Source organism: Dermacentor albipictus, chromosome 2 (genome assembly GCF_038994185.2).
Source record: "Dermacentor albipictus isolate Rhodes 1998 colony chromosome 2, USDA_Dalb.pri_finalv2, whole genome shotgun sequence".
NCBI lineage: Eukaryota > Metazoa > Arthropoda > Arachnida > Ixodida > Ixodidae > Dermacentor > Dermacentor albipictus.
This window is the reverse complement of record NC_091822.1, coordinates 144,811,792-144,831,201: the sequence shown is the minus strand read 5'-3', so window position 1 is coordinate 144,831,201 and position 19,410 is coordinate 144,811,792. Positions and strand designations below refer to the sequence as shown.

Sequence of the window (19,410 nt, the reverse complement as noted above, 5' to 3'; positions counted from 1 at the left end):
ATAATATGCTATCACAATTGATGCTTTGCCTTTCGTGTGAAACTGCAACATTTTTTTGCTTCCTTTGCTGTTACATGATTTGCTGCTGTCCTGCCTGTTACAGAGCTGGAGTTCCGGAATGTCAACGTCGACATTGATGTTGGTGGTCGCAGTGACCGGCCTGAATGGGGTCAGGCACAGTACCACACCATATTCCAGCCAGGAGAAGCGTTTGAGATCATCGTTGAGTGGATGGTTGCAACTGGTTATATAATTGCTGATCTGGTGAGTCACTCTTTCTTTTTTCTTTTTTGGCTCGTATTACCAGCACAAATGAAACGGGATGCAGAAGAAAGACACTGGCGGTGATATGCGTCGACACGAGTTGAGAATATGACAACCAACCAGCCATTTACCAGCATAACAGACCTTTTTTGTTGCATAAGCCTCGCTAAGATGCCATTTTATGTTCAGAGGACATGAAATGCTGATAAGTTCAGTTTGAGTAGTGGGAAGCTGGCTTAGTACTTCATGTGTCGTGAATTAGATTTTATGCAACAATAGCTGATTACAATCATTTCTTCTTCTCTTTTTCCCCTACTTTCGGGGTTCCTTTGTGCCATTGACAAGATGGTCATGCAACTCTTGTGCCAAAAGAGGGTAAATAATTACCATGCTTAATTTTGTTGCAGTTTGCTTATTCTTTTTTTCTTGTGTAATTTATTCAAAGATCACAGCAGTATAGGCCTTGAGTTAAAAGGACTCTCGTCTGTATATTGTTGCAATAGCAATTATATGGACATTCCAGGCACATTTCTGCCGTTGCCATCGCCATGAGGTTCCGTATGAGTGAAAGCATGTGAGGGTGAGCCAGCGAACACGGTTCAATCTCGCATGTGCAAGCGAGGAACGCTGCCCATATGCGTGCCCTCTCCTCTGGCATGTGGGGCAGAGGGGTCAGGCGAGGAAGGAAGGGCATTCTTCTCCAACGGCTGCTAGGGTGCCTCGATGTGCTCCTCGCCCACCACTCCGTACTGAGTGGAGACAACCACGTCATCTACTACGGTGTTGGCAACGCGAATTGCGGACGCCATAGGGACGCGTTGTTGGCACTTGTGTGTCTTGAAAGCAATCTGTGACGTGGTCAAAGTGCGAGCTCATGTGGGCCTCATCTTCAAAGCAATCTGCAAGGTTTGCAGAGTGTGCATAGTGCCAGTAGCTTTGTATGCGTCGTGCTTTGGACGTTCCTTTCACATTGAAGTGACAGATACATGGAGGTAAATCGGCTCGCGGCTACTGCCGTGATTCCTAACTACGGCATTTTCACAGACAGTTTCCGCTGTCATCAAGCGAGACATGTTCATGTTTACCTGTGCGTGCATGACACCGAAATAGCATGAGATGGCCCACTTACCTATCAAAAATGGAACCACGAGAGAGTGTGATGAAAGGGCTGAAAACATGCAGTATTTATTCACTTCGCGTGACAAAAGTATGTTATTTTCGTTTGATGCCGCGGTGGACTAGCAGTGATGACGGCGGCCTCAAACTCACTCAAGCTTTGAACCAGCTTTTCTGCCAGCCCCCTTTTCTCGGCAAACACCCACATGAGGCTGACGTAACACGCAGCATCTGCCACTGTCGGGCCTGAATCGCCCGTGATATTGCTTTCTGTGTCGTCCTCACCACTGTCGTTAGGCGACACTTCGGCAATAACAGAGGAACGATGGCGAAAAGTCGAACCTCAAAAAGTCAAACCTTGTAGCCGACGTATTTTCACAGTCGCAGCAGCATTGCCGACCAACTTCTTCTTCACATTCCAAATGCCACACACCGTAGTCAACTGTAGATCCATCTCGTGTGCCAGCACCGACTTCTTCGTGCTGCATTCGACAGCATGAACAATGTCCAATTTTTCTTCTATGCTGAGCACCCGCTTTTTGTCCTAGCTTGCGCGACACCACAACACGGGCCACAGTGCTCAGACTCTGGCATGGTGCCAAAATGATGCTGTTGTTGATGTGGCTTCGCCCTTCCAAGCACCCTCTGCATTTGCGCTTGGAGGCCATTCTGATCTCTGAGGCTCGTTGTTCTGCAGGGCCGACGTACCACCGTGATTTCGCGACGAAAAGTGGAAACACTATGTGTTAACCGATACGTACGCAATAAGCTGGTATGGTTTATGCGGATACAAAATGCATTAGGTTCAATGGCCACTGATTCAGGGATTTGACTTTACTACTTTTAATACGAAACTACTGTATAAGCAGGTACGGTTTAACGAGGTTTTACTGTATTATGTTATCTGCACGGCAATTCAGAACTGGGCATATGCTCCTTTACTAGTGATACACTGAATTGCCAAAGGACATTTCCTTTATAACTCGCAACAAAAGTCACTGTGTAGCTCCCATGTAGGAAAGCATCCACAGTTGGAGTGAAGTTTAAATGCTAAGCTAACTTTAAACTAACCCCTGACCCCTTAGTTCAGGGGGAGGTGCTTCAATTGGCTATCCCCAGATGCCCTGGTGCATTACGGCACACAGGACATTGCTTTCAGAACTTTCAGCACCCTGACCTAGAGCAATAGGTGTCTAGCTGCTCTTCCCATACGCCCTCTCTGTGCCAACCCCTATGTCTCTTATAACAATGCTTCCAAAACCCTCACACTCACCGACAATACCATCCAACATCACAACGAAGAATGCCATGATAGCTCATAGCTGCTGGACCAATCCTAATACATGGTCATCCCCATTACCTCATCTGTTCCTCCTAACTTCTTCCGCACCCCTCCTTTGCGAGAGCTGAACATACCTGCATCAGGAAGCCCAAATTATGCTTTGTAGTAGACTGTAGCCTCTAGTGTGTCATATTCACCATGGCATCATGGCATAGACAACACGGACAAATTGTCGCTTGAAACAAAAATCTCCCTTTCTCATGTGCCCAGAGGCCATTGGGTAAGGGGGACAAACAAGGATATTATAAGAAATGCAAAATATACAGATAAAAAATGGCGAAGGAATACATTGCACAGGGCCAGTACTAAAAACCAGCAACAAACATAAGAGCAAAGTACACAAAATAGTTGAAGTGTATAAATACAGCACAAATGTCTGACACATGACTAAAGAAAAAAAAGTAAAGCAGGGGTTTACAAAAACACAATAGCCAAAAAGTGCTATCTTTTATACAAGAGAACGTTTAACATCACGATGTCACTTAAAGGTATTCGTGCAGCTGATCATGGAATGATTGATGGTTGCATATGGATGCAATATTATCGGGAAGATCATTCCAAAGAACGATGGCACGTGGAAGGGCTGATGAATGGAAGGCTTGTGTTCTTCTGTGTATGCGCTTGATGCTGTACTGATTATGTAAATGGCTCGAAATGCATGACGGCGCTTCGAGAGGTAACGCAGATGAGGTAAAGATGGCGAAAAGTCATCATCATAGTCAATTACTTTTACCACTCGGTTTCTGTGCACACAGGTGCTGGGCTGGGCACGCAAAGCAAACAGCCAAGGACTGCAGTTAGTACCCATTCCGAGTGACCCATTTGTGTTGCCTGAGTCACCTAAATCTGACCCCCTGCGGGGTGCCATCTTTGTGCCACTGCAAACTGACGTCCTTGACAACCCTGCCTCCCAGCTGCTACGAGGTGAGTGTCTGGCAAAGCAATCACCATTATGTTCCAATATTTGGGAACCACAGGATCTAGATCGATAGCTAGATGCTTGTGTTTCTTCAGCTTGGTAGACAGCAAGTTGATTAAATCAGAGTAAGGTCAAATGAAACTGAGAGACAGGAAGTGCTTTTGTACCATGCAAGGGATGTCAGTTAGGCCATCAAAACAAGAACAGACGTGCACATGTGTACCCTCCTAGCTGTAAAAGTTTTAGAAGCACAAAAAGAAAGAACAATTTAAATCAAGTTGTAGCCAATGAAGCCGCAAGGCACCTTGGAATCTAATGGACACTTATTTCTCAGAGGCTTCCACATTACTCACCAAAACTTCAAGCTTTGCTACAAAAACTTCTGTGGCTAGCTGTATATGCATACAGAGCAATGTTTTCAGTTCTTTCTTCTTTCATTCACTGTTTTAATGCACTTACCTTGCTTTATTTTTTCTTTTGTTCTATTAATACTAGCATGATAGCCGACTTAACTTTCTTTCGTGACTAATTTCATTCGTATGAAAACTTGCTTTGTCGAGTGAACATTTATACAACAGTTTGCCTATTATTTAAGTAATATCCATGCCCCTTCCAAGCAACACAATGCATCATTTATTCTGTTTGCTCCCTATATACTAGTGAGAAGCTAATGTAGTTTTAAACAGTGTACGGACAGTGGTGCTGAACTGTTGTTTCGCATGGCTTGTTGTTGTGCTAGTTGGGTCATGGTGTATAGTGAAATTAAAATAGCGTAAGAAGGACATGGACAATACTAAACACCACAAGTGCTCACTAACAAATGATGCCTCTCTGGAAAAGGTGAAATGATGAAATGAGAATTCAAGGTCTGCACATGCACGACACAAATATCACAGGAGCACTCAAAACGAAAAATTTCCGCCAGTCCTTTACCAGACATAAAGACCTTGTCAACTCAACGTTTCCAGCAACCTAACAACGCAACATTAATGCAATCGCCACCCCTCTGCTTCATAAATAAAGGCTCCGAGAGCTCACATGCCACAGTGTCCCTGTTTTGACGTAGTATTTATCTCGCACAAAAATGTCATGCAGCTTTTGCAGTGCGTAGGCAGATGTACATTTCCCTTGTCCTTTAGTGATGCGATGTGCTCTCAGGCCCGGTCATTCACACATGTACCAGTCTTCCCCACATGGACACCTCCCACAAGACAGGGTTATCTCATACACCACTCCGATTGTGCACTCCACAAACAGCTTTACATGACTTCTTTCCTGGAATGCATGCGTAGAGTTGAGCAAGTTTATGTGGTGTGGAGAACACAACTGATGCATTATGCCTGTTTGCCACTTTCTTTAGATTATGTGACACCTTGTGTAATTAATTTACCACTTCAGGTCTGTTCCTGGAAAGCATGAACCAGAACGCTAGCCAAGTTACAACCAATGGAACATGCTGATCAGTGCTGACAGATTGAGGAAATCTAACTCACTGCGACAGGATATTGAACGAATATATTTGCCCAACGCCAGACACCAGTGCCTGACCGTTCGCATGTACAGTCACACGAACAGTGGTGCGTTTGAACGATCATGTTCATCCAACCTGGTGCCTCGCTTTGAATCCTTTTGTGGGACGGTCCCACAAAGCATGCACACGAGCACATAACACATTCATGTGCACCGCTAACCCCAAGCCAAGAGTACGTAGCCCATTCCCGTTGCGCCCAAGTATCCACACTTTCAGGTGGCACTATGATGCTGATGCTGATGTGGTTACATTGAAGCGGGTGGTTACAACATCTGTAGCCAGGTGACTGAAAAAAAAAAGAAGAACCTGCACATAAGAAAGAAAAAAAAAAAGCATAGGTAGATAGTGGAAGGCACACTACACGAAAGAGAGCCATCTCTCGCACTACTTCGCAACTACAGTTGCTGGCAGCACACAGAAAAAGCCGGATTACAGGAAATGCAACATAGTGTAAACATCATCAGAGGAGGGGTGGGAGGTGAGAGTCGAGCGCACCCGCAAAGCTCATTAAAAAAAGATGTTTCCCTTCTGTGATGGTGAATTCGGCATGTCTCGTTTATGCTATTCACGAATGTGGGTACATACTATATATATTTTTACACATAAATCAGGCACACATTACATTCAGATGCAGATTTATTTTCCTTCTTTAAACCGAAAATTTGGTGCGTGTTTTCAGGGGCATGCTAGAATTGTGTAGATACAGTGCATTTGCATTCAAAAGAACTGCAACACAGTACCCACAGTCAAGGCTGCCCCAGGACTGCACAGTGGTGCCTCATAGTTCAAGCTTTCTCATAGTTCATACAAAGAACTACGAGAAATTGGTTTAATTAATGTGCTAGCGACTGGAACGGTGTTTGGCTCTCCAATTTATTGTTTGTCGGCAGCACTGTGTAGTCTTGGGGCCCCTTCAAACATGGGCACTGTGCTGCAGCTCATATTGAACACATTGAACATGACTATACCCACAAGCAAAACTCAGGCCATGGTTCTGGTCAATTGTGGACTGCTTTACCTTAACCAGTATTGCTGTAAAATGATTATAGAATCTCTGCCAGTCTTCTGAATGTGGTGCACAACTTTCTCAGGTGGTGGCCTGGAGCAGTTTCAAGAGTATGTGGCACATAGGTTTGGCTTCATCACTCTGAGAGACCTGCAGTCCACGGTGGAGCATCGCACTTACGTGCACACGACGGGTGGCATGTTCCTCATGATACCTCGTAGCAGCCACAGCCGCAAACCTAATCCATTAGACGAAGCTGATAAGGCACTAGAATATGTGAGTTTTGGTCTCTCCCTTGTTAAAGTCTTATGGTTGAACACAGTGACACTATTTTTGCAGCTTCAAATCCGACTTCCTCTATAAGCAAAGTCTGCCCAAACCTTTGCACAAAACAGGATGCTTTTGGGGGATTATCTGTGCACCCACTGCCCAATAAGGCATGGCTCCTTGTCTGATCCCCTAAAAAGAGTGTGCAATTTGTAAGGAGGACATTACTTTTATTTTTCATGTGTTTTTATGTGTGAACCAGTCTTGTTATGCAGTAGACTTCCATTAATTCGATTCCAGCTGAAGGTCCCAGTCACTGCCTATGCATTTTTGTGAGCCCAAACTTTCGTTATTTCAATCCTAAAATTGACCTTCGCCGGATAATTCAAACTTGACCAGTCAGCATACACGAGCCTGACTCTTATGGTTACACTGCAACGACATTTCAACACAGGACACAAACTTTGGCATTGCTATCTTACTCCATCACCTGCTTCCCTCAGAAACTTGACTCACCCTGTCCCCACCTCACCTCCCAGTGCCTAGTAGCTAACCCAAGCCTCCAAGACACAAGATCAACAATTCCTTGCTACAGTCATCAAATCGGCTCTGATGAATACAGCAAGTGAGGCCTTGCACTGCGGGTCTTTGATAATTTCCCATTACTGGTAATAAATTAGGTCCAAGATATGGCATCTGTGACATGTTTCCAGCTCCACATTCCCTTCTGGTGTGTGTAGTCAGCAGAAGCGTGGCCTTCAAGATTGGCTCCTGTTACCCAGAGAGATCTATCGCTGGGGCATGGGTTTGGACACCACCTATGGACCTTCTGCAGCGACCAGTCTGTGCACCACATACTATGGGCCGCCACTGGCTCGCCACCATTGCACACCATCTGAATCAAGAGCAAGCAGGCATGAGCTGTCATTCACCATTCAAGCAGTGTTCTGCCGAGAGGCCAGAAATCGCTTAGTACTATTTATGTAAAATGCGGAAGAGTGAAGGGAAGCTGTGCTCTGTCTTGAATTGAAAGAGCTGCGAGGGAGACTTGGATGTGTGAGATGAGACTGTGTGTGAGCTTCATCTGTCTCAGCTGCATAAGATGTACCCGTATTTACGATAGTTAATCATGTGCACCTTTCCTCAAGGCGAGCACAACAAGCTTTATCAACAGCCCTGGGTAGGCAATCGCTGGCACCGATTTCCAGGCTAACATTGTCTGCAGTAACAGTGCAACATTTCTGCAACCACTGGCACTAAATGTCACTTAATGTAGAACTTCGATAAGCATGTAAGGCAGCGCTAGGTTGTCCCCACATAAGCATGACTGATGTGCATGAGCAACTTCGCTTTCCATAACAGTGAAGTCAAACATGGAATAATAGGCACACACCACGAGTTTTATATTTACGCTGGGAATCAAACGGGCAGGTGAACAATCGCTCGGCCACTTGCAAGATTATTTTACTACACGTGCGTGAACACTTTTTAATCTGCTCTGTAAGTAATCAGAAAATCATCCCAAGTTATATGATCAGCGCTGCCGACAAGAATTACGCGGTCCGAACCAACCACCACGGTCAGAGCAGGTCGCAAACAGGTATTTTCTGCACACACACACACACACACACACACACACACACACACACACACACACACACACACACACACACACACACACACACGCACATGCTGTCGTCATTAATTGTATGTACAACAACTTTGTACAGAAATAGTGTGTGCATGTGTATGTGTGTGTGCGCGCGTGCACGCACGCACACACACGCACACACTATTTCTGCACAAAGTTGTTGTACATACAATTAATGACGACAGCATGTACACGGCCGTAACAGCCCTACAACCCTACAGCTGTAAAGACTAGAATATAAAGGGTAAAAGCATACATCAAGCTGCTGCATTCATTGCCTTCAGCCGGTAAGCTTCCACACTATTAGGATTCCAGCGCAGACAGAATAGATCTGCCTCTGCAGCTTTCACCAAAGTTTTGTGTCGTCTAACCGCTCACTGCACACCGTGGCAGCCGAAATTGCGGCTGTGTGGAGCCATGCCTGTGTCTGCTGTGGTCACTGTACACAAGCGAGCAAACGCCGATCAGAAGGTGCTTAACAGCGGGCATTGTCACGTGAGCACATATGGTAGCACCCGTGAGTATGGTGCTGTAAAAAGTCTATAAAGTTTTCTCTCTCTCTCTCTTTCTGCTTGATAGTGCCACCTTTAGTGAGTCAGCCTGCACATAGAGGGCATCACAGTCCCTCAGGTAGCACCAACAGAGCAATGTGAAGGGGCCGCATCAGTGAGTTCTGTAGGGTATTTAACTGGCCAAATGTTGGTACTTTTAGCATGCAGACACCTTATTGTTATTACTATGCGTTCATGGAAGCATTTCTTAAAGAGCCCAGTTTAGAAGATTGATGGTGTGAGCAATTCAAGCGCTATGACTTGCTAGTGTAACCAATGTTCAAGAGTGATAATAAGTGTTGGCTATCTTCACTGTTGTTTTATTTATTCCCTTGTGGTTACAAAACCAGACGAGTTAAATACTCTTATATCATTTATTTCAGATCTGCTGTGAAGCTGATGTGATGGAGCATTGTTTAAAGCATTGTGAAGAACCACCACCAGCTTGTACGAACCGAAAGGTGAGACTCCTGGATATTAGTGCAGGGCTCTGTCTATGTGTGTGTGTGTGGGGGGGGGGGGTGGCATGCATTGTATGACAGCCTGCTTAAGAGAAAAGTGAACGAACATGTTTTTCCAGGCACCAGTTGATTCTGTTTGTTGCAAGGTTATTTTCAGTATACTTCTCTCATCAGCATCCTTAATCATGGACAGCAGCAAACCACGACAAAAATGTTTTCATTTAAAGTTAATACCTGAAAAGGTCAGAGCACAGCTTACTTGCCAAAGCACAAGGTCGCAGGATTGTATCCCGGCCACGGCGACCGCATTTTGTTGGGGGCAAAATGCAAAAACACCAGTGTACTTAGATTTACGTTCACATTAAAGAATTTCAGGTGGTCCAACTTATTCTGGAGTCCTCCACTATGGGGGTGCCTCAATATCAGATCGTGGTTTTGGCACGTAAAACCTCATAATTATTTTTTAGAGCTTACTTGAGTGTTGTGTTTACTATTTCAGGTAATAATTATCAACGTTGTTCAACTGCTTAGATATTAAAATTTTTGAATCGGTAAGTCCGGTTGGAAAAAAATTGCTTTTAACCCCTTAACTGCCGATGACAAGGCAACTCATCACTATGAGCATTCTCTGGTGCTGATGACGAGTTACTCATGGTGAAATTTCTACAATTTTCGCACGTGTATATGTGCAGTTTGTTGTAATTTTGACAAATAAATAGTACACAATGGTTTTTGCTGTTTTCTTTTTCTTTTTCTACGAGACTAGCAAAAATGCAATAGGCATTCCTGGTATCACATTTTTTAGAAAGTATTGGCACTAAATATGCAGGTCTAAAGAAAATTCTGCTCTATTAAAGAAAATTTTGAAATTTGTCACAGCACTGAAGGGATTAATATCTAATTGAACACAAAGTATCTGTTTCATGTTGAGGAACAAGGACGAGAAAAGTGGCCCAAATTTTTTGGAGCTTTTAGATTTAAAATAATCGGCGAATGCGCAAACTGCACTGCTTGTAACTTAGCAACACATGCAAACTTTCCATTACCTGTATTGCAGTAAATTTGTGCTCATGACCTACACAAGGCAAACGTCATTGCTTCATGCAGACTTTGGTTGTACGATGCCCTGTATTTAGCTAAACCAAATACTGCATTCATGCAAATACAGTAAATGTCATAAGATAGGTACTCGTTTACCGATGCAGGTGGGCTTCCTCTGGTCATACAATTACATGATCACGAAGCGCTGGAAGAACACGGCCACCATTGACGAGCAGTTCATGCGAGGCGTGATGCAGGACTTCCGTGCCCTCTGCAGCAACCACGAGGGCCGACTTGTCGAAGCTTTTGAAGCCTGGCTGTGCACGTGGTGCGCCGGTGCCATGCAGGGAAACCAGGCAGCAGAGCTCTTTCCCCAGATTGAACAGTGAAGAGGTTGCACGCAAAGCCAAGTTTGGCTTGCTGCCCTGTGTATATATAACTAATGTATACAGTGTAGATAACCTAGGGCTTGCAATTGACCTAATGGGTTTGTAATAAATTGTAATAAAGGTAATGTGAAGTTCTAGCTGCTTGTTCCAACTACATTACTGCTTTCCACTGACAGCTGTTCAAAACGGATAACACATCTTGCTTATTAATTCTGCTTAAATGCCAGAACATGCACAGGCAGTCCGCAAAAAAAAAAATGTGATCATTAAATAAAGTTTTGTATTGCAGCAATGAACAAATACACATAGCCTATACACCGTTTTTTCATGGGCGCCACCATTTTGCTACGCAGTGGGCAGTCGGCATGCTGGCTTGGGCGAGCGCTTCATTTTGCATGGCAGGTATACGCCCAGCGGTAGTTTCTGGCATTTGCTTTTGTGCTCGTGCGGTCTATTTAGTATGACGTGGCATCTTCTATGTGGAATACGGTTCTGTGAGATGTACTGAAGTGGTTTAAGTCAGTGTGGCTGGACTTTCTGCTGGCGTTGAGGCGGACGGAGCACACAGTGCGATGTGTGCATGCATATTTGAGCCCACAATCAGCCTCGGAGATCAGTTGTGTGTTTCTGAATGTTACATTGACTAACGTGACCTTATTCCAGTATTATCATCTAGTTCTAAGCTGCAGTTTAGGAGTAATGAAACACACATGGCGATCGTAACAGCGTGGGTATCATTCTGCTACGATAGGGGCTGTGCTGACAGGCGTTGACAAGCGTTCAACCTGTGAGCTACAGATTACGTTGCGTGAATACTTAGTTCGGTGGGATGAGGTTTCCACCCATGAATAAAATAGTTTTGGTTAGTAACAGCAGCATACCTTAAAGTGTGAACTATACTTGTCCAGCAAAGTGACCGTTTACAAACTGCACGAGCATCCTAAGCAGTGGCAGGTGCTGTATTATAGATATCTTTGTTCTATATAGCGCATGGTTTAAGCATGCGGCATCAACATTTACAGATCTATAAATGTTGTGTGGTGTGACTATGCGAGGTCGTACTGCGGTGTTAGCCTGTTTTCTCTATCTTCTTCGAGAAATCAGATGATAACAGATTTTTTTTTTCGGTTGTGTTTGTTTCGTTTTCTACAATACACTCACACGTATTACAGAAATTTTGTCCTCAAAAATAGCCATCGCATTCTTTTTATGCGATCCCTCTCGGATACTGTGGCTTTAGAGAGCAAAAAAGCAATGCTAAAGCACATAGTTTATATATGTATCGTGCTGGTTTCCCAACCATAGTGATCGCTGTGTTGAGCAGCGCCATCGGCCTCATGCAGGAGGCTAGCGTAGACATATAGTGATTTCAAGCCTACTAGACTTGAAATGCGTGAGAAAGATGCCAGTGCATCACAAATATCTGATAGCACCAGCCGCTGAGATGTTTCGTAGTTGCTTAGGTTGGCCATAGACGAGCCGCATATGCGCTCTTATGTTTTCGTCCTTACGCCAAGCGATCACATAGTGAGCAGATTTACCATTTCATGCTGGTAAACGGAGACACTGGTTCTCTTCGTTGAATTAAAGCCGGTACACCCGAAATAGTTCACAGCACATACAGACACTGCAGCTGACGCGTGTCACATGTTTGCACCCCCAAGAGATATTTCCACGTGCTGTAGTTACCGATGCACCAAAAGGCTTCTCCGACGATCTTATTTGAACGGACATTGTGTAAATTTTACAAAGTCCGATCTGAAACCTCTTGGAATCGTTCCGTAGCACGCGACAGCAATACTTTCAAGCAGTGCCGCGCCGAATCACCCAAGCCAGAGAGGAGGAACGGCTCACCTTGTGCCATTTCCTCCTCGCCCAATGAAAAGGTCTATAGCGAAAAAATCAAGGTCAGATGGCCGTTGTCAGCAACAGCCAAATTACTTATTGTGTCAGGCTGTACATCTAAGCTTTCACAGTGCTCCCAGCATGTTTAAGCTTCTGTGCTTCAAAAAACTTGCATTAAACATCTGGAAGACCTTTATTACAGTTCAGCATGATTTGCCCATCACAATGATGAATGGGCTAAAGCTATGACCACTTTGATTGGTTCTGCAAAGCTGCACTCTCAGAAGAGTTTGCACATTTCGGTGCTTACCTCGTCCGCAACCAATAATCATCTAACTTATGTACTTTCCTTCTAATGCTGTACACCTGGTACTCTCAGGTCATGAGCGGCATATGTGTATGTGAGCGATACAGCATTCCTGGCTAAAAAGCAGTGAGCAGAGAGTTTTAAAGAAAGGAAATGCAAGCAAGACTGATGACAATTATTGTGGGGGTACAAAATATGCCTCAAAGAGATCACACTTTTCTTTCCTTTAGATTGAACAGCCTCTGTCATGGCTGTCTAGAGCAATGCAGCCTTGTGCTTAAAAGAATGCCTCAAAAAGAGAAAGCGCAAAGAACAGAAAACACTTAAGGTACAGTAGTAGATCTGTTAGGCTTTCATTGAGCTCTAACCCTATTTCTCAAACCCTATATCTACCCTCAGATACCAGTGTTATCATTCCGCAGCACAGCACCACATTGCTCTAGACAGAAATGGGGGCTGTACTGCCCTTGGCTGCTAATATGAAAGCTTTCTACTTCGTGGAAACCTTCACATTTCCAGGCAATCGCTCATCCCTCAGACGTGAAACCTTGCATTGGGCAAGTGATCCATGTCAGCAGATTAAGGATAAAAAGAAAAGTCGCTCTTGCTGATCAAGCATGGGCAGTGCTGTCACCAAGGGAGCGACGTGGAATCCCACCAACTTCGCCTGCCCCTCTTCGGTCTCAAGTGAGCAGTGCATACACTGGAGCCTTTTACGCTGCCACCGCTCCCACTTCCCTGTGTGTGTGCAGGCAAATATCTCGGTCTTTGTGACAGTTGCTGCAGCAACTTGAGACACAAGCCAATAAGTCGAGAAGCCCTCATGACCTAACATATTCTCTGCAAGGGATCTCTTGGCAAGCTTTTGTAAAGCTAGCTGGCCTTCCCAAAGCATTTATTTAAGACGTGAATGCTTCTAAAGTCTGACAACTGTTGCCATTCCTTTGTCTTCTTGACTTTGGACTAAACAGTTGCTGAAACATGCAAGAACTGCAGTGCAAGCAGTACCAGGGTTTACTGCCTTTGGCATCACTTAATTTTATCACCTTAAAGGTCCCTAACAAAAGAGGCACTCCCTAAGGAGTGGGCACGTGTGCAATACAGATACATTAGGCAATGCAGGTATAATAAAGTTCTATGAGGAACATAAGTAGTGCGAGACACAAGCATGCTTGCATGTACACACACACATATATATATATATATATATATATATATATATATATATATATATATATATATATATATGCAGCAACTAACCGAACAACTTAAAGCTTAGCTATTACTTAGAACAGCAGAGCTTAGAGCTATTGTGCATAGTGAAACGAATCTTGATGCCGCAATGTCGCAAAGGCCCTGCACCACTCCTATACTGGCAGCAAAAGCTGTCCTCTCTTTTTGGCATGTTCTTGTTGAAACACCATGCGTCAAGCGGAACAAACCAATACTGAAGGCTGTTTTCTTTGTGATAAGGCAGCTCTAGATCTTAAAGGCAAAGTGGTCAAGATTCAAGCAGAACACATGGCAGACAGTTCTATGTGGAAGCTTAGCCCTTTCTTCACAGGCACAGCGTGCTAGTGGCATCACAGGTAGTTTTATACCAGACAGTTTTGCTAAATGTTCTTTGTTGCTGTGCAAATAACAGATTCTTCAAGCTTCAATCGTCAGATCCCCTTTCTAGTCATCCTCTGAAACTGCAGCTTGTCATACAGGGTGCATTGTTATAACTGCACAGACAAGATGAAAAGCAACCCTATTTGGTCTATAACTGCTTGTTTTTCAAAAGTCCTTGACACAATGAACTTGGTCACCTCTCACTGGAGTGGAAAAATGAAATTTATTTTACAGGATGTGTGACACACGAAATAAAAAAAAAAACATTAAAAAAAACACTAAGCTACAATTCTCACTAGATATATTTATCTGTGCAGTAGAAAAAATCGTACACTTGCAGCTCGGCAAGCAAATATGCACATGTGTATGGTATTTACAAAAACATGCCTCTTGCATAATCCTTTTGCAAAGGCAAACTTGCATAACACTAAAAACGTACCTCTCGAGGGTTGTTTTTTTTTTACATAAGCTGTAACATAAGCTGATGATTATTTGCCTTGAGTTTTGTGGTAAAATTTCATGGCCTTTTTTGAAGGGGTCACACTGTCCGATAACCCTGGTCTCTTGTGCTTGTGCTTCTGAGAAGCTCCATCATTTCCGACCTTGCAGGGTGCAGCTGCTGATGCAGCCACAACTTCTGGTTCAGCAGGTTCGGGATCTTGGGTGGAGCCCGACAGGCCCACAACATCGCTGTCGTGGACGTATTTGCAGTTGTGGCCAAAGCGACATCGTCCCTTTCTAGAACAAAACACCACTGGTTGTGTACACTACCGCAAGATTCCTTTTCACTTAATGGCCAACTGCAACAAAATTTTTTGTCGCATACAAAGCCTAGTTTCAGATAGCGTAAACATAAAACAGCCTCCCTGCAAAATTTTACATTTGAAATAAAAGTGGATGCATCATGAAAGGCTCACAAAAGTTGTATGCTTTTAATAATAAAATTGGAAAAATAAAGAAAAAAAACACCGCCACTACCGCTTGCTGAAAGTGATGCACGGCTCAAAGCGGGCAACTCTTTGGCATGATTTCTGAGATCAGGTGCTGCTCACAGCATGTCGAAAAATCTCTCCGGCAATGTGCTGAGACATATTTGCTAAGCACCAGGTGCATGCAGACTACTAATGAGAAAATGTGACATCTACCAGCACTGCAGCTTTACCAAGATAGCTTTAGTAGTATGTACTACTAGCCAAAGTGAAATTTTGTTGCAGTTGCCCTTGAAGCCTCATTCACATGACAAGTTGCATAGCACTGGCTAGAAATGCGACCAATCTACTATATATTTCAGGTGACAAATCCCCAAGCTAAAATTAAGACTAAGTTACTTGCACAGTCCGTTTATTCCTCACATGCTTCCATGACAAAATCAAAGATCAAACTGTCTTTAAGCCCACCCACAACAATTCAGTGAAGATAGGATGCTGTCATAACATATAACAATGATCTTCGACTTGAGGAAGATTGTGCTGGTTATGATCACCGATTTTGTCTAGCATGCAAAAAGGCTGGTTGGCACAAATCCACAACTGTATTTGGCAAAAAGAAGAAACTTGTCTTGTCAACTTGTCACTTGTCACTTGTCAAACTTGTCAAAAAGAAGAGAAAGAAGAAACTTGTCTTTAGTCCTCCTTTCTCCCATCCTAAACAGAGCTATTCTTTTGTCTAAATCCAAGGTTTCCCACTGAATTTAAAGAACCACCCAAACATTCAGGTTTGGAATTTGTTCTGCATATGAGCCCTTGTGTTTATGCACGTGAAAGGATGCAGTTCTATTATATGCATTTATTCTTTTCTAGTATGTTCTTTCTATTTTATATTCTCATTATGCCTTGCGACAAATCCTCCAAATTAAAAAAAGAAGTATCATGCAAAAATTCCTCTGGGAGTTGTCCAAGTATGCATAAGCATTGTGCCATTTGTTCACCTCCACGTAGCTCGGCGTCGTTATCAATGTTACGAAAGCTGATCTGAACAGTACAAACGAAAGTGCTGTGCCGACACGAACTGCTGTGGATGGCGGCACAAGGTGAATTGATGAAGCAAGCAAACTACTGCAGGTGGGGGCACAAAGTTTGCTGATGATGTTCCAATCATTATTATTAAGTCATTATTGCTCTTTAGTACCTTATCCATACGCGTTGAACCGTTATCAACTTCTGTCAACAGTACTCCATCGGCGGCTGCGTATGGCACGGCCGTGCAGGCCCCATCTTGAAAGTGATCTGCTATGGGGGCAGAGTGCACTGTGTTCTTGCTGCTTAGTTCACATACAAGCGAGAGGCAGCATGAAGGCCAATTCACTTGCTGCTGCAGGCCCCATCTTGAAAGCGATTGTCTTACGTGATGGATGGACGGAAGGAAGAAAAGACGCATTTTCTCAATGGGTAGGCATATAAATGCTTACGCATTAAAGAAAAGTGCTGATGCATCTTACTTGAACAAGATTTTGTTGGCTATATCCTGCCTCTCATACAGGAGAGCAACATCATTAATTAATAATAATGAATGGTATCAACAAGGTCAAATTATGATCAATGTTATGAACGAGTATTACATATGTTTGCTCTTTCAAGCTATCTATGCACAGAGATATTGAAGATATTAAAATGTGCTTAGGCAGAACTGCTTTACCTTACCTCTTTTTCTTTTCCTAATCCCTATTCAGGTTCTCAGTTCAAAGGAAGAAAATGGCTTTATGTGGCCCATATATATACAAAGTAAAGCATCAAATGTAGTTGGACCCTACCCAAAGAGTCAGTCGGTCACAAACCAATTCTACAAATCCAAGAGAAATTTGGGATTGTGTTGTAGAGTCCATCATTCCCATGCAACTCTGCAATTTCAAAAAGCTTAGTAGGAATATATGCTGCTTACAAAACATGTTAATGTTAATAGCGATACGTTGGCCAATTTAACATCCTATCCTAAAACATGCACTGGACAGGCTTTAAAGATCCAAGAAAATAATGGATTATTATAAGAATGTAGTTAACATAGCAATAAAGCGCACATACAGGGTAGTTTTGCGCCATTGATTGTGTACGTGTAGGAATGGCCAGTATGGCATTTTGGGTAAGGTAACAAACTTGCTCATGTTGGCAGCCGCCTCCTTACTTGTGAGCTTGTGAACAAGTGCTTCATGCAGGGGATGCAGAACAACTTAAAGGAAGACTAAATGTAAAGTTCAGGCAAGTATTTCTTCAAAAGCTCCGTTTTCGTAAATTTTTCATAAAAGAAGGTTAATTACTGGTGCAGGAATTGAAGGCCAATGTTCCCTTCCTTTAATTTTGAGCCATGATCTCCATAACAGCACTACACCAAATATGTCAATTTAAGGCTAACTAATTCATGTACCCAAGCTTGTTTTCACCGCCTCGAGTTAGTGTTACATCGGCGTAATGTTGGCCCTTGTGCTTACAGCCGAGTCCATACCAGCTTAGTGACCAGGTGCACAGTGACGTGACATTGCACTCTTGAGTAATTGCACTTATGCGGTGTTCTAGCTTAAAATTTTCTTGTGGTGCTTCATTTTGTGAGTATAGCGCATCAACATAACCTCACCGAATTCAAAGCCTGTTCTTGTACATGGGCGTTCTGGCACTCGAAAAGTTCTCAAAACTTTCTTGCAGGATATGGCTTCTTTACAATGCAATGTAGTACTTTAGCAATAAAAAAGTTATCAGACCTGAGTAGGCGTCAAAATGTGTGATGTCAAAGGAAGCTGGTATAGGTACTGCAACCTGTCTTTAGCTTTTTAGTCTTTTCTGGCTTACTTAATAATATTAATTTTTAGTGTCCCCTCAAGGTGAGCTACAAATGAAAGTTCACAACCTGCAAAAGCTCTTTGCAGAGACCTTGAAGTTCCTTGCAGTCGCGGCTTTTTGCCATTTTAAAACAATCATGATGTTAGTTGTTCCATTTACTCAGTGAATGGCATCTAGTGCCATGCAGATTTTATATGCCACCATTAAGGGCTTCTGAAATGTGAATGATCAAAGCCCGAATCTCCAGGCCCCGCACAACGAATGTCTGTAGTTTTTAAAAGCAAAGTGACCGCTTAAATTTTTGCTACTTCTGCTATCATAGCTACAGACACAGGCTACGTTAGCCTCCTAATCAGCTAGTCCACTCAAAATGCAAGGCTATAGTTATCCCCTGCTCATCTTTCCCATGCCCCGCGCGAGGTTTCATTTTCTATTCATGGTAATCCAGGCAAAATATGCCTGTTACTATAAGCGCTGGTTATAAATTTCTGTGTTATGCGGGCTCGCGAAAACTGCGGAGAACATTCGCCAAAGATTCAACGCGATATGAGGCAAGTAGTCGGCAAATGTCTGATGTACCGCATGAACATACCTGTAGTTCCAGCATATCTGTTTCCCATTAACGGTGGTCTGTTGGCTTACTGGTGTCGTCATTTTGACGTGCCTTTCGAGGATAGACGACTGCGCGTTCTCCTCTTCACGGAAAGGATTGTTGAAGACCGAAGACGAACCTAGATTGGTAGACTGAAAAGATGGCACAGGCAGCTTCGGCCGATCGTTTTTGTCGGGTTGCTTCTTACTCTGATCCTCTTCACCACTTTCGCCGGAACTGCAAATCGAGGTCAGCAACACGAGACATCAGGCAAACATATCTAAACTGAAGCTGAGTGAGTTCGCCAGTACAAAACTATTGACAGAATTCAATGAATGCGTTATACCAGCGCCTGCGGAAGCGCTGGTTATACGTAATATGTGGCACGACAGCAAATGACGAAGATATTTGCGGCGGGCATACCTTTCACTACTTTCGGGGTTCTCTTCCGATTCGGACGCTGAAGAGCCGTAGTCGGCGACAAGTGAAGACATCATCGTTGCGGGTTGAAGTGGCGTTTATTCCTGTCTGTCCTGGGACGAATGTTTAGCAGTGTATCAACTCGGCGAAGCCACTAAATAGACCGGGTAACCGCCTAGTCAAAGATCACTACCTTCGCTTATTTTCACGAGTCTCAGCCCGCCTCGGTCCTCATTCCCTAGCAGCGTGGTCCCTAGCGCTAACAAAAAATATAGGGAATTTCAGGCAAGTGTTGTTGTGGTCCCTAGATAATTTCGTTCTCTATGG

General features: G+C 43.6%; 2 protein-coding genes across 6 annotated transcripts in view; one reads left to right on the top strand and one right to left on the bottom strand.

The window, feature by feature from the left end:
- The window catches only part of Iml1 (GATOR complex protein Iml1), a 61,636-nt gene extending 50,961 nt beyond the window's left edge, over positions 1 to 10,675 (top strand). For all 4 annotated transcript variants that reach the window (XM_065435579.1, XM_065435577.1, XM_065435578.1 and 1 more), the window contains 5 exons: positions 104 to 264; positions 3,478 to 3,646; positions 6,264 to 6,454; positions 9,031 to 9,108; positions 10,314 to 10,675. In XM_065435579.1, coding sequence (XP_065291651.1) covers positions 104 to 264; positions 3,478 to 3,646; positions 6,264 to 6,454; positions 9,031 to 9,108; positions 10,314 to 10,538 — 824 coding nt within the window. In that variant the 3' untranslated portion in view covers positions 10,539 to 10,675. The remainder of the gene's footprint in view (positions 1 to 103; positions 265 to 3,477; positions 3,647 to 6,263; positions 6,455 to 9,030; positions 9,109 to 10,313) is intronic.
- A 3,833-nt stretch (positions 10,676 to 14,508) lies between these two features.
- Positions 14,509 to 19,400, bottom strand: LOC135904674 (uncharacterized). Of its 2 annotated transcripts, XM_065435573.1 has the most exons (4): positions 19,277 to 19,400; positions 19,087 to 19,196; positions 18,664 to 18,900; positions 14,509 to 15,042 (listed from the first exon to the last, which is right to left on the bottom strand). In XM_065435573.1, exons 2-4 carry the CDS (start codon positions 19,158 to 19,160, stop codon positions 14,793 to 14,795), a joined length of 561 nt encoding a protein of 186 aa, XP_065291645.1. In that variant the 5' UTR covers positions 19,161 to 19,196; positions 19,277 to 19,400; the 3' UTR covers positions 14,509 to 14,792. The 2 variants fall into 2 exon arrangements, with proteins under 2 accessions (XP_065291645.1, XP_065291644.1); XM_065435572.1 differs by having other exon boundaries at positions 19,087 to 19,396.
- Between the last annotated feature and the right edge of the window lie 10 nt (positions 19,401 to 19,410).

Coding starts and splice junctions, on each gene's coding strand:
- LOC135904674 (XM_065435573.1), bottom strand. CDS start 19,160: ATGATGTCTTCACTTGTCGCCGACTACGGCTCTTCAGCGTCCGAATCG. Junction 18,901..19,086: donor AACCCCGAAAGTAGTGAAAG/GTATGCCCGCCG, acceptor CTCGATTTGCAG/TTCCGGCGAAAGTGGTGAAG. Junction 15,043..18,663: donor CAGATATGCTGGAACTACAG/GTATGTTCATGC, acceptor GTTTTGTTCTAG/AAAGGGACGATGTCGCTTTG.